Source organism: Rhinopithecus roxellana, chromosome 1 (assembly GCF_007565055.1).
Source record: "Rhinopithecus roxellana isolate Shanxi Qingling chromosome 1, ASM756505v1, whole genome shotgun sequence".
NCBI lineage: Eukaryota > Metazoa > Chordata > Mammalia > Primates > Cercopithecidae > Rhinopithecus > Rhinopithecus roxellana.
In genome coordinates this window covers 95,689,111-95,704,690 of record NC_044549.1, presented here as the reverse complement: position 1 = coordinate 95,704,690, position 15,580 = coordinate 95,689,111, and the positions used below count along the sequence as shown (strand labels likewise).

Genomic DNA, 15,580 nt, shown 5'->3' with positions numbered 1-15,580 from the left:
TACGGGGTGAGCCACTGTGTCCGGCCTTAATCTGCTTTTTATTATGAATATTTTCCTACATAATTTAGTACTCTTTTATAACACAATTTTTAATTGCTTATTCTGTTGATAGTTTCTTTTGCTGTGTGGAAACCCTGTAGTTTAATTAAGTCCCATTTGTCTATTTTGTTGCTTTTGCCTTTAGGGTCTTCATAATCAATTCTTTGCCTAGGCCAATGTCTGGAAGAATATTTCCTAGGTGTTAGTTTTCTTTTTGAGTCAGAGTATCATTCTGTCATCAGGCTGGAGTGCAATGATGTGATCTCTGCTTACTGCAACCTCTGCCTTCTGGGTTCAAGCGATTCTCCTGCTTTAGCCTCCTGAGTAGCTGGGACTAGAGCACGCGCCACCACGCCCAGCTAATTATTGTATTTTTAGTAGAGACAGGGTTTCACCATGTTGGCCAGGATGGTCTCAATCTCTTGACCTCGTGATCTGCCTGTCTTGGCCTCCCAAAGTGCTGTGATTACAGGTGTGAGCCACCACACCTGGCCTTCTTTCTTATTTTTTTAAATTGGTCTTTAAATTCTACCAGAATTATTTCCTAATTATTTTTCTGTGTTCCCCTCCTATCTTAATTTCTCTCCCTACAGGCTGTTTAGCACTTAACATAACTCATGCATTAAACAAATATGTTAATTTATCTCAGGATTCATGCCTATTTTTGCATTACTTTGTAAAATGTGTTTTTCTAGTATTTCATGTGTTTTGTTTGCATATTAAGATTGCAGGTTCCTTTATGGTAAAGGGTTGTTTTCCCAACAGTTCAAGCCTAATATGTATTACTCAGCAGTCAGTCAATAAATTAGAATCGGCTGGCTAACAAGTTTTCTTTTTAAGATAAATTGTGAAACATTTAGCAGCTCTTGAAATATACTTTTGCACCACCCCACCCAAATTATTTAATATGTATTAGTTCTTAAACAATATACCATATAATAGTAAATAGTTTTTTAGCCTAATGACCAGCATCAGCATTCTACCTACATTTCCAGAATTTGGGTTCTTAATCATTTTGCTTCTTTTCATTTATACTTCTTACCCACTGAGTTCTTTTTATAGAGTTTACTGTAACCCTTTAATGTCTTCCAGACTGACGCTGGAATGGGTAATATAAATATATGTCAATTCTATAAGAAGGTACATTCAGCACCTTTTATGCCCTGCCTTGTAAGTTTTTAGTTCATCTTTTTACTCTGGTTGTTGCCGAAGCCACCGTCTTTTCATGTCTAACTGGAGGGAACCTGTGAACTCTTTTGCACTTTCTTCCCTAAGGTTTCTCTTCAGCCATTTAGGATACATCTGGCTAAGCATAAAGCTGAAAGTCCAGGGGTAATTAACACCCTGCAAGGCAACCTTTAACTGAGGTGTACTGCTCTGATGTACGTTATACATGATTCCTCAAAGGGTCCCTAGAAGAATCAATCAAGCCCGTTGTTAAATGCAGAAATAAAGGCAAGAATGGAGAAGATCAAATGATTATGGAGAGGAAAACATTAAACAAAGCTTCACACAGCTTTAAGTGTGAAACACATAATTTGCCATTTTGTCATGTGAATGATGATTGGGTTTGAGCTGTTTACTTTTCTAAAATAATGGCATGAAAGAAAATTAAAGACCAAGAATAGTTCCATTTGCCAGTAGAAAACCAGACTTTTATTCTCTATCTGAAATTGTGAAAGGAAGATCTGTATGCAAGCAAAGAATTAGTAACTGTCAAAACATCTTCTCCCAAGCTATCTGAAAGTACTTGGTTTTTGCATAAAGTATTGCGCTTCTGTGGTACAAAGCATTGAACCAGATATGGGGGAACACAATAATGTGTAAGATACAGTCCTTATTTCTGCCAGATGGAGGAGCAAAAGTACCTATACCTGTACAAATACAAAATAATTGGAAAGCTGTTGGATGCTCTTAGATGTTCAAGTTAGGTTAGGCAATACTAAGAGTATATACATGGCATTTGAGCCAAACTTTGAAAAATGAAGGATTGGCTAAAACCAGTAAGAGACCTCAGTATTTGGTTTTCTGTTCCTGTGTTACTTTGCTAAGGATAATAGCCTCCAGCTGTATCCATATGCCTGCAAAGGACATGATCTCATTCTTTTTTATGGCTGCATAGTATTCCATGGTGTATATGTACTACCTTTTCTTAATCTAGTTTATCATTGATGGGCATTTAAGTTGATTTCATGTCTTTGCTATTGTGAATAGTGCTGCAATGAGCATATGTGAGCGTGTGTCTTTATAATAGAATGATTTCTATTCCTTTGGGTATATACCCAGTAATGGGATTGCTGAGTCAAATGGTATTTCTGGCTTTCAGTCTTTGAGGAATTACCACACTGTCTTCCACAATGACTGAACTAATTTACACTCCCACCAGCAGTGTAAAAGTGTTCCTTTTCCTCCTCAACCTTGCTAGCATCTGTTATTATTTGACTTCTTAATAATAGCCTTAATACTGGTGTTAGATGGTATCTCATTGTGGGTTTTTTTGTTGTTGTTGTTGTTTTGGTTTTTTTTTTTTTTTTTTTTTTTTTTTTTTTTTGAGATGGAGTCTTGCTCTGTAGCCCAGGCTGGAGTGCAGTGGCATGATTTCTGCTCACTGCAGGCTCCGCTTCCCAGGTTCACGCCATTCTCCTGCCTCACCCTCCCGAGTAGCTGGGACTACAGGTGCCTGCCACCACACCCAGCTAATTTTTTCGTATTTTTAGTGGAGATGGGGTTTCACCATGTTAGCCAGAATGGTCTTGATCTCCTGACCTCGTGATCCGCCCCCCTCGGCCTCCCAAAGTCCTGGGATTACAGGCGTGAGCCACCATGCCCAGCCTCTCATTGTGTTTTAATTTGCATTTCTCTAAAGATCAGTGATGTTGAGCTTTTTTTCATGATTGTTGGCCACATGTATGTGCTCTTTTGAAAAGTATCTGTTCATGTCGTTTGTCCACTTTTTTATGGGGTTGTCTTTTACTTGTAAATTTGTTTAAATTCCATATAGATGCTGAATATTAGGCCTTTGTCAGGTGCAGAATTTTCAAAAATGTTCTCCCATTCTGTAGGTTGTCTGTTTACTCTAATGATAGTTTCTTTTGCTGTGCAGAAGCTCTTTAGATTAATTAGATCCTATTTGTCAATTTTTGCTTTTTTTGCAATTGCTTTTGGTGTCTTCATCATGAAATCTTTGCCCGTGCCTATGTCCTGAATGGTGTTGCCTAGGTTATCTTCCAGGGTTTTTATAGTTTTGAGTTTTACATTAAAGTCTTTAATCCATCTTGAGTTAATTTTTGTATATTGTGTAAAGAAGGGGTCCAGTTTCAATCTTCTACATATGGCTAGCCAGTAATCCCGTGGTGTGCTTTCAATAATACAGAGTACATCAATATTTGTAAAATGTGAATTCTGGAACTATTTCCTGTACCTCATAGGCATTTCAAGGAGGAAAATTAATGACAGATATTACACTGAGTAACAAGGTAGTGTGAGTTAAAAATACTTATTGTGCCGTGTGTCTCTTCATTTTCCAGTGTCAGGGAAAAAATGTTATTAAATTCTACAATTAAATGTGTTGCACAAATGTGCTGAGTCCATTTACATTTTATGGAATAATTTCATTTGTTCTGCACTAGCTGGCTGGCAGAGAAGTTGAACAATGTTTGGTGATGTTAAAGTTGTAATTTTGTCAGCAACAGAATTAGGAAACATAAATATAAATCTCGAAATAAAACGTGTTGTGTTATCTTTGGCTACTCTAGGGGCTAAAATATAACTTTTCACCACCACTTCCCAGTGGACTTTTCCTGGGAAGTCAGTTGTCATTGTTCTGGCAAGTTTCTTTTTATCCATCCTGAATTGTGTTAACATTTAAAGGGAAGGTTATAAAGAAGTATATTTTAGGGTATCTACCCAAAGGAAAAGAAGTTATTATATGAAAAAGACACATGCATGTGCATGTTTATAGCAGCACAATTCACAATTGCAAAATTGTGGAACCAGCCTAAATGCCCACCAACCAACAAGTGGATAAAGAAAATATGGTGTATTTACACCATGGTATGCTACTCAGCCATAAAACAGAATGAAATAATGGCATTTACAGCAATTTAGATGGAGTTGGAGACCGTTGTTCTATGAGAAGTAACTCAGAAATGGAAAACCATAAATTCTCACTTTTAAGTGGGATCTAAGCTATGAGGATGCAAAGGCATAAGAATGATATAATGGACGTTGGGGACATAAGGGGGAGGGTGGGAAGGGGATGAGGGATAGAAGACTAAATATTGGGTACAGTGTACACTGCTCCAGTGACGGGTGCACCAGAATCTCAGAAATCACCACTAAAGAACTTATTCATGTAACCAAAATCACCTGTTCCCCAAAAACTACTGAAATAAAATTTTTACAAACCAAATACATTTTAAAGACAATTTTAAAAAATTACAATAGTAAGAACCTGGAAACAATACGAAAATGTGGAATGTAGAAAGTATTGTCTGAGCGTGCAGTCCCAGCACTTTGGGAGGCTGAGGCAGATGGATTACCTGAGATCAGGAGCTCAAGACCAGCCTGGCCAACATGGTAAAACCCCGCTCTACTAATAACACACACAAAAAAATTAGCCGGGCATGGTGGCAGGCACTTGTAATCCTAGCTACTCAGGAGACTGAGGCAGGAGAATCACTTGAACCCAGTAGGCAGAGGTTGCAGTGAGCCGAGATCACTCCATTGCACTCCAACCTGGGCAGCAAGAGTGAAACTCTGTCTCAAAAAAATAAAAATAAAAAAATAAAGTATCTTCCACAATTGGAGTATGTTCTTCCATATCTTCTCCTATGCCTATATGATAATACTAAATATGTGTGTCACTTAATTGTGCTCATATATATATATATATGTGTTGTAGGATATACTATACCTGATATTCTGTGACTTTGATTTTTAACCTCAACAATATATCATGGTATTCTTCCTGGTCAGTACATATAGTCCTATCTCGTTTTTTCCAAAGGCCATAGAGGATACTACTCTATAAATGAAAAAAATGGAACCTCTGTTGATTAGCATGTATCATATATATATCAGTATGTATGTTTAATGCATACTTATTTTAAATTGCATAATTAATAGCTGTACAGAATTTTAAAAATGATACATTGTAACTTTACATATTTATGAGGTACAGTTTGATGTTTCAATACATGTATATCTTGTATATTGTTCAAATCAAGGTAGTAAACATGTCCCTTACCTCATTCATTGATAATTTACTTATGTTGGGAACATTCAAAAACAGTTATTCTAGCTATTTTGTAACATAAAACACCTTACTGAGAACCATAGTCACCCACTGTGCAACAGAACACTACGGAGTTTTTTTTTTCTGCGTAGACAAGTCTGCCTTACTCTAAGAAAAGATTGCCCCAGAGACCATCTTTTTGTTGTTTTTTTTTCAGCAGTTTCTGTTGCTGTTGTTGTGTGTGAAGTTTTATACTGGTTGTGAATATAATTTTGAACAATATATGGAGGACTTCATTGATTGATTTATTAACCTTAGACATTATGTGAGTAAAGCAGGACTGTACTGCAAGGAGATGCTAAACTTTTGATATTCCCAAGAGAGAAGTTTTATAAATTTCAGAATTCCCCTGATCTATGCATGCCTCTCTGTCACTTAATTATGCTCATAAAATTCTGCTTAACTAGCACTGGGATTCTTAACTTGGAGAGAAAAGAGTATGCTACCACTGCAACCTACCAGAAGAATATATCAGAATCTTTGGGAAAATCTTTTCAAAATATGCATATCTTCCTTCCTACCCCCTACCCCCATGTGGAACATGCTTACCTGATTGAAAATCACTGCATGTAATTAGTTGTTACTAATTGGAATGTAACTATCTGGGAATGTGTTGTACAGATAGTGTAAAAGCAAAAAACAGACAACAAACTTGTCAAAGTAAGAATTATATATATGTCAGCTTAAGGCATTTAAGTGGTGAAGAGGTTTTTTTTTTTTTTTTTTTTTTCCCGCCCCCCCCCCCCCCCCCCGGCAAAGTTAAGGGGCTTTGTCTTAAATCTCCTCATTTTCTGTTTATCCCATTATTTCATTATCGATCCTAGCAGAGGATTCTCCTTTATAAAATTCACTTTACAAGAGTTCTTGTGTAAACATTAATGAGTAGAGACTAACAAAACAAAGTAGGGATGTGGATGCCATAGCATGGATGGGGTCATTGCTGAGATGAGTGACTGTCTTCTGTATTGTAGACAAGGGCAAGTCAAATTTGTATCCAGCAAAATCACTATCAGGGGCCTTCAGTTCACTATAATAGTTGAAACTCTGAGCACTAATTCTGTGAATATCTAACCAAATCTATCATCTTTTGTACTTTTAAACCTAATAGAAAACTCTTAGAGGTCTGTGATTCTGTCTATTTGAAGATCACCTTACTGGGTCCAGTGGATACTAAAATGACGATGACAAGGACATGCTTGTCTGGAGGGTTGGTTTCACAGTGCTTTGAGCTTTCTCTGTAGCACCTGAGGGTAAGTAAAGAGTCTAAGAGGAGAATTTCTAATGGAGTTCTCTCTCTGTCTGTTTTATCTGCAGACTGCAGCTGAATATGTAAAATCTCGACTCCCAGAGGCCCTTAAACAGCATCTTCAGGACTACGAGAAAGACAAAGAAAATAGTGTATTGTCTTATCAGACCATCCTTGAACAGCAGATTTTGTCAATTGACCGAGAAATGCTAGAAAAATTGACCGTATCCTATGATGAAGCAGGTATGTTTGTTTTTAAAACACACATTTTTTTTCTCCTTGCAAAAAAAATTCATTATAAACCTTGGTTAAACTTGGTAAAAGGTTAAGGGCAAACTGGATTCAAAGTTATGTAACGTGGACTAATAGTAAGTTTATTCTCTGCAGTTTTAGTCTCAAGATGGTCAGAAGATTCCTAAAAATGGATCTTAAATATCAAATACCTTTAAAATTTTGGTCTTTTTTATTGGGTTTTTTTGGCCTTTTATTAACTGGGTACTCCTAAAGTGTTATTTCAATTTGGATAGCAACTGAAAACTTTTCCATCCAAGAATCCAAGAAATGTTATTAGATTCAAATATTTGAGTTAATTTTAGTTGTTTTCTTTTCTAAAGAGGTTTTTTTTGTTTTTTTTTTCTCAAATTGTTAAGCTAATCATTACTTTCTTTTCCTTAGCAACTCAGATACTACCACATCAGAGACGTCATCTCACTGCCTGCCATAGGTTCTTCCCATCCAAGGGAGCTTATTAATGAAGTCATGGACAGACCTCCTTATAACATTATTTCCTCCTTATAACATTATTTTAATCTATTATATGGTCTGTCAGCTAAGACCCAATTTTAATTAAATGAATATAGTATTACTTGGAATTATTAAAATCTTTAATAAAATTAAACTTAAGCAGCAGAAATACCCTGATTAAAATTGCTGTACCTCTCCACCTCCCCCTCTCAAAAAAATTGGAGGAAAAAGTACAGGAAAAAAGGTTTCTAATGGTCAAATGTTAATGGTATTCTTATATTAATGCCAAGAACTTCTGTTTCTATTTTTACAAGGATTTTTTAGCATGTATCTTATTTTCTTCATCAGAATCTATGCATGCTCAATACTTTCTTACCACTTGATTTCAAGTTCAAATAGCAAACAGAAGAGCAAATTAAACAAAACAAAACATTATACTACATTCACCTAACCACTTAACCAATATTTTTAGTTACTAAGCTGCCCCCGTATATATTCCACCCTCTAACCCCTTCACCTCCCTCTGAAGCAGGATCTGTATTTCCAGTTTTACCCAGGACATCTCTGATTCTCTGATTCTTCTTTGCTTTTTTTTCGTTTTCCCGACACATTGGCTTTCTTCTGCCTAGCATTTTCGTTACTTTCAATATTCTTCTCATTGGAATTCTTTTTCATCTCTTCTCTCATCCTTAAAGGAATAAAGTAAGGTTTTGATCAGTCCCAACCAAAATAATATTTAAATATTCATAGCATCTTATAGATCATAGAACTCATATGGTCCACCCACTGTGACCATTTTATGGTGACAAAACAAACTCATAGACTTGCCTGAAATAATGCAGTTACTTAGTTGTAAAACTGGGATGCCAACTTCCTAATTACTAATCAAGCTATGCTTTTACTACACTGATGCAGGTTCTCATTTGCTCAGTAAGCAATTGTTGAATGCATGGCAATATACTAGGCAGTTGAAGGAAAGAGAAAAACAGTGAAAACATGGAAAGGAATCTGAGATATAGAAAATAGATCTTGCTTAAAGTCTTGCTGGGGGGCTAAAACATACATGTATGAGCTCTAGAGAAAAATTTCTGAGGAGTTTGGGACTAAATACACCCTGTAATATCTTCAAGTTATTAAAGTTAAGATGAAATGTGGAGTCAAGAAATAGTGGAAATGGCTGAAATTTTCCATGAAATTCTGTAGAGGGGGCATCATTTTAAACTTTGAAGGACAAATGGTGGGCAAGTATTTGTGAAGAGAAGGGAGATGCATTGTAGTGGATGAAGGGGCACAAGGAGACATCAAGGTAAGCATGAACATTAGCTGCAATCACCCACCACTCAAGTTTTTCCTACTTCAGGAATAATTTTCCACTCTCCTGCACTGTTGTTGAGCAGCAACTGATTCTCAGAGGTACACTTGCACATGGCTTTTAGGGGCTAATAGTTTGGCATAGAATTAATCTGTCAATAAGCCCTGTAGCACGAAACGGTGGAAATAAACACAAGATAGAGAGTTAGAGGATCTAAGGTCTAGGCCTTCCCCCAGGTTAATACTGGTGTGATCTTCAGCAAATTAACCTCTTAGAACCTATGTTTCTTCATCTGTAAAATTGGGCTAATATAATCTCACAGGGCTATTATAATAATAAATATTATCATGTTTGGGGAAGTCCTTAGAGATCATATTGCAAATGCTAATTAATGCCACTAGTGATGAATGAGAACAGATTTGGACCTTGTCTATCCCTTAAACCAGTGTAAAGTACACCTGACCCTTGCACAAGATGGGGGTTAGGGATGCCAACTCTCCATGCAGTCAAAAATTAGCATAAAACTTTTGATTCCCCAAAAATCTTAACTACTAATAGTGTACTGTTGACTAGAAGCCTTACTGATTATATAAACCGTCAATTAACACATATATTTTGTATGTTATATGTATTTATACCGTATTATTATGACTAAGCTAGAGAAAAAAAATTATGAAAATCATAAAAAAAGAAAATATATTTACTATTTATTAAATGGAAGTGGACCATCATAAAGGTCTTCATCCTCAATGTCTTTACTTTGAGTAGGCTGAACAGACTACTGAAGAGGAGAGGAGGAGCTGGTCTTGCTGTCTCAGGGGTGTCAGAGACAGAAGAAAATGCACATATAAATGGGCCCATGCAGTTAAACGTATGTTGTTCAAGGGTCAGCTGTATTCTAACTTAGTCTTTTCTTGGCATGTAGTGTTTGGGAAGGCAGAGGGGAAGTTTTTAAAGTGATCTTCAGAAGCTTTGAAAAATCTAGCAACATCTATTTGATAAAACACCCACTCTGAGCTCAGTTTGCCTTTGGTCATCTCTGCATGAGGTGATGCAGGGCAGTGGATGTGGGAGGGTAGGCTATGTGTACACATGAGTGAATGAGTGTCACTGTGTGTTGCAAAACCAAAAGTCACTACCTCCAGCTCCGTAACCCATATGTTAATGATTTCAGTCAAAGAAAGAGGATAAAATAAGAAAAAATATTACTATTTAGCAGAAAAATATAATAATACAAAAGAATTAGGATAGAAAATTGGTAGTAGTAGGCCGGGTGTGGTGGCTCATGCCTGTAATCCTAGCATTTTGGGAGGCCGAGGTGGGTGGATCATGAGGTCAGGAGATCGAGACCATCCTGGCTAACACGGTGAAACCCCGTCTCTACTAAAAATACAAAAAATTAGCCAGGCGTGGTGGCGGGTGCCTGTAGTCCCAGCTACTCGGGAGGCTGAGGCAGGAGAATGGCATGAACCCGGGAGGTGGAGCTTGCAGTGAGCCAAGATCGTGCCAGTGCACTCCAGCCTGGGTGACAGAGCGAGACTCCATCTCAAAAAAAAAAAAAAAAAAAAAGTAAATTGCTAGTAGTATCCAATATGTGCAGACATTACCATCCTACAGAGAAGCTTCCTGACTTAGGATGGTTTAATTTAGTAGTTTTTGACTTTATGATGGTGCAAAAGTGATGCACATTCAGTAAAATCTGTACTTCACGTACACCCATTCTGTTTTTCATTTTCAATATAGTATTCACTAAATTACATGAGATTCAACACTTTATTCACTTTATTATAAAATAGACTTTGTGTTAAATGACTTTGTCCAACTACAGGCTAATGTAAGTGTTCTGAGCATATATAAGTTAGTCTAAACTAAGCTATGATGTTCAGTAGGTTAGGTATATTAAATGAATTTTCACCTTAGGATATTTTCAATTTACAATGGGTTTATCAGGATATAATCTCATTCTAAGTCAAGGAGCATCTGTACTAAGACACTCATTTGCTTCAACTGTTTAGCTTCTTTCTATGCTATCTTAGTTTTGACTTCCTCACGTTCTTGATTCAGCTCTCCCAGTTTTAGGAGGTAGTTAATTATTAGAAGATATCTTGGTCTCTAGAAAGGTTAATTTGTCTTTAATACTGATTCACTGACAAATTAGCCTGAGTGACTTAATGACAATTACTGCTATTTGTAGTGTCTAAACTTTTATTAATAAAAAACCAATTAATGAAAAAAACACTTAGACATTTTTCTAAAACCATTGGCTCAGAATTTTTTCACCCTCTCCTTTTTTTCTTTCTCTTTCTCTTCCCATTTAATACATATATACTTTAATGCTTTGCCCATCCACAAAATTCAGCTATCTAGCAACCTGGAATTCAGCAAAGAAATGGGAAGTGAGCAAAAACCATGTGTGTACAACCCTACCGTGTCACAGAACTGTGGACAAGTCCATACAACAGAGGCTTTCAATTCTCACCTGAATCTATATATTTTTATTTTATATAGTTCTGAAGGTTATATTTTCCAATGTGATATTTTCTTTTATGAAATTCTTTTTCTGACTTAAAGTGTTATACTTTAATTGCAGAAATGAACAGAAATACATAGAACAGTATAATCCGAGAATAATTGTCAGTAATCTTACTATTGTAAACACTTTGGTATATTTTCCTCACTCTAAGCATTTTTAAAATGTAGTTGGTATCTGGTAGTTTTATTGTAATGTTACATCCTGCTTTTTGCATTTAACATTATTACATAAGCACTTCCTCATTTCATTAAAGCCTCTTCATGTGAAGATAATTTTAATGACTATATCATATTCTATTTGAAAGTATCACTTACTAAATATTCTCTTATGTTGGACATTTTCATTTTTGTTTTGCTCTTATGAATAATGCTGCAAGAAATATGGGATTCATTTGTCTGCATTTTATATTACTCTAGAGGATAGACTTCAGAAAACATAAGAGTTTAGAATTGAAACGAGAAGGTGGGGAAGGGGATGATACTTGGAGCAGCAACACTGAAAACATAAGTAATGAGAGCAAAGAGTAAATCCATAAAAAGCACTTAGATTCCTGACATTGTACTACACTCAAAGTCATATTAGCATTCACAGACTGTATTACAGAGTTCACATTGTTGATCTTCACACTGGTGACCTTGATTTGCAGAGAAAAGGTTCAATAATGTTTTTTGTATTCTGTATATAAAAGCAGAAATTATGTAAACCAGTGTATTAATCCTGTCAGCCTGTGATATGGTTTGGCTGTGTCCCCACCCAAATCTCATCTTGAATTGTAGCTCCCATAATCCCCATGTGTCATGGGAGGGACCAGGTGGGAGGTAATTGAATCATGGGGGTGGGTTTTTCCTATGCTGTTTTTTGTGGTAGTGAATAAATCGCACAAGATCTGATGGTTTTATAAAGGAATGTTCCCCTGCATGTGCTCTTCTTGTATGCCACCATGTAAGACATGCCTTTGCTCCTCTTTCACCTTCTGCTATGATTGTGAGGCCTCCTCAGCCGTGTGGAACTGTGAATCCATTAAACCTCTTTTTCTTTATAATTACCCAGTCTTGGGTATTTCTTCACAGCAGTATGAAAATGGACTAATACAGCCTGCTATAACAAAATACCATAGACTGGGTGGCTGATAAACTACAGAACTTTATTTCTCACAGTTCTGTAGGCTGTGAGGTCCAAGGTCAAGGCACCAACAGATATGGTGTCTATAAGGGCCTGGTTCCTCATAGATGGCTATCTTTTCACTGTAACCTTACATGGCAGAAGGGGTGAGAGATTTACCTGGGACCGCTTTTATAAGGGTATTAATTTCATTCATGAGGGGTTCACCCTCATGATCTAATCACCATCCAAAGCCCCCACCTCATAATACCATCACCTTGAGGATTAGTTTTCAACATACGAATTTTGGGAGGACACAAACATTTAGACCCCCTTTCTAACATTAGTTTAGAAAGTTTTTCATTCAAATGGTTTATATTTTGATGATTTTAAGAACTAATATGTTTTGTGGTATAGTTGAAAGAAAACTTGGAACCAAAAGATCCAGATTCTATTTCTAGTCTAGCTGTACTGCCAACCATATATGTGACCTTGAGCAAGTCACAAACCTTCCTAAAGCCCATTTTCCTGTAAACTGATGGCATGAACAGGGCCTCATAGATGTCTTCTAGTTCTAAAACTATGCTTCTGGTCTTATGACAATGGAACACTCAACTAGCTATAATTTCTGCAAGGCTTCCTGTAGCTATGACTTTTCTGCTTTTTCTATTGGTTTTCTTCTTTCTTCTTACATGGCCACATAAGTTGTACCTAATTTCTGACCAAAAGAAGACCATCACTCAGCTTTCATCACATCTGCTCTTGAATATTCCCAGGCATACTTTTCTTGGTGGGATGGGGAGTGAAACCGTATGCATCAAGCAAAAGTAGATTTTGGAAGAAGAGATTCTAAGCTATCATTCATGGATCCTCATTAAGATAGTTTAGACCTTTTATTGTATTAGTATGTATTAACACTAAGCAAAATTCAGAGTAACAAATAAGGTGTGGTTTATATTTGATCTATTAATATTTTTATTTAATTGAAGTACAAGTTTGTGCGCACTTCAATAGATTGGGTTTGACACAGAAGTTTTCAAGGAAAGCAGTGGCATAATTTGAGATGAAGAGATCAAAATAGAGTTTTACACTGTCTCAGGAAGCATCATCAACCTAAATATTTATTATGTGTCATAGTGGGCAAAAGTCAAAGGGTTGAAATACCAAGAGAGGGAATCTTTCCTCATATTGTTTATTTTTATGCTGGAGTATTATTTATGCTTCTGTAACTAATCTCAAATTCTGTTTTTAATTATTTTTGAGTTTGGGCATGAATAAATATTCCCTACATATTCCTTTGTTAAGGATTAACTAGTGTGGTTTGTAATGTTAAGGATAAACAGTGTTTGAGGGAATTATGAGGAATTTATTTGAGAGCAATATTTTCTGTCACAGGGTCAAGAACCCTAAGCCATGGGAACAGAAGTCTAGAAGCAGGAGTGAAGAGCTGCATATTTTTCCCTTTGGGAAAAGCTGAGTACACCTGCAATGGGTAGAATGCTCAATGGTAGCATCTTGTTGCAGCCCTCAAGATAGTTGCCTAAGTTGCTGCTTAGATCTTCTCAGAGTTCTTAGACCAGCAAGAGCTTTCTGTTCTTACTGTTTAGCTACAAACCCATACAGCCTTCCAATGAGCACATGCTTCTGCAATGTGGAAAACGCACTTACAAGTAGAAAGTGAACCAGATGGTGCACATGAGGGAAGAAGAGAGCTCAGCTGGCTCTTCCTTGTGTTCCTTGAGGTATCAGAGTTGGGAGCCTGCATATTCATTTATAAGTGTCAGGCAGTCACATACAGCTTTCCCAGAGAAGATGAGAAAGGAGGAGAAGCATTAATTTCTCAGCTTTTGCTTTGTGATTCCCTGATGTTGCCCTACCTGCAGGTGAAAGCTACCTGTAGTGCAGACACACCAAGCACTGTAATTTTTGGGAAAATAGCTTTTTAAAAGGGTGGAGGAATGTGCTTTAAGCAACTTAGGAAGTAGCTGGAGGGTTACCTCCTATTGAGCTTATTTTATTCTTCTTAAAATAGATGGTACCTGAAAGTTACATCTACATTTTAATTGGGACATTAGTGTCATAGTAATCAGTAATCTCAAAAGAAAAGCCATTTATTGTCATGGGGAAAAAAATTGAACTTACATCCAGCAACCAAACCCAGGAAAGAGGGTGTGAATTATTTAGGGACTTTTCAGGTTTTCTAAGAACATAAAAAATCTAGTAAAAGGCATTTGCAGGAAGTTCTTCACTCCAACAAATAGAGTGAATTTCTCAGTATATTTCTCAAACAGCTCCTAAGGGAAGAAGTGACACTGAGGTTTCATTACTTTATATCTTCAATCAGGACCCCATTTCTTAGCTCAAAAGATATCCTCTCCAGGGACTTTTTGACAAGAATTGGAGAATTTGGAAGGAAGACAAAAACAGAGACCCAAAAGAAACTTATAAAGGGAAGTTCAATATTGACTGTGCAGCCTCTGATACCAACTTCTTAGTTTCTGTAAAAATATTTAATCTATTTTATTTTTCCATTATAAAAGTAAATAAATATGCTTTAGAACATTTTTTAAATATGGAAAAAGGAAGAGAAGAAGATAACCTTTAATTCTACCACCTGAACATAACCAACATCTTTGGTGTATTTATTTCTTGCCATTTTTCTCTGCTGAGTTTTAATTATTTATGCCAATTTTATATCTTTTTATTTAACACTTTTAATCATATTTTATGCTGTTATAAACTACTCATAAAGGTCACTTGTAATAACTGCAGTATTCTATTGAGTGGATATACCACAGTTATCATTCTCATAACCTTTTAATATTTTTAATATGGTTCCTTTCTTGTGTCCATGTTTCAGTTCTCTTTACCACATAGAATCCCAGAATCTGGTGGTCTGTTCCTTATCTGTGAAAAAAATGAGAATGGTAGTATGATTAACAAAAACAAGACTTTTGTAATGCAGACAATTACTAGCCATGTATAATAACAGTGGGAAAAGGGGAGTAAAATAGGTATTCAAAATCCACTTATAAACTGAGAACTTCTTTCTGGCTGATAATATTAAAATTTTTTTTGAGGCTACGTAGGTGACTAATTTACCAATCTTTTTAACCAAGCTGATTTTTTTTTTTTTTTTTTTTTTTTTTTTTTTTTGAGATAGAGCCTCACTTTGTTGCCCAGGCTGGAGTGCAGTGGCGCAATCTTGGCTCACTAAAACCTCCCCTCCTGGGTTCAAGTGATTCTCGTGCCTCAGCCTCCCAAGTAGCTGGAACTACAGGCATGTGCAACCACGCCCAGATAATTTTT

At 36.4% G+C, this 15,580-nt stretch overlaps 1 protein-coding gene across 2 annotated transcripts in view; it reads left to right on the top strand.

Moving 5' to 3' along the window:
* Positions 1-15,580, top strand: part of PPM1L (protein phosphatase, Mg2+/Mn2+ dependent 1L) — a 320,428-nt gene that overhangs the window by 224,802 nt on the left and 80,046 nt on the right. For both annotated transcript variants that reach the window (XM_010366719.2, XM_030928100.1), the window contains exon 2: positions 6,650-6,824. In XM_010366719.2, coding sequence (XP_010365021.1) covers positions 6,650-6,824 — 175 coding nt within the window. The remainder of the gene's footprint in view (positions 1-6,649; positions 6,825-15,580) is intronic.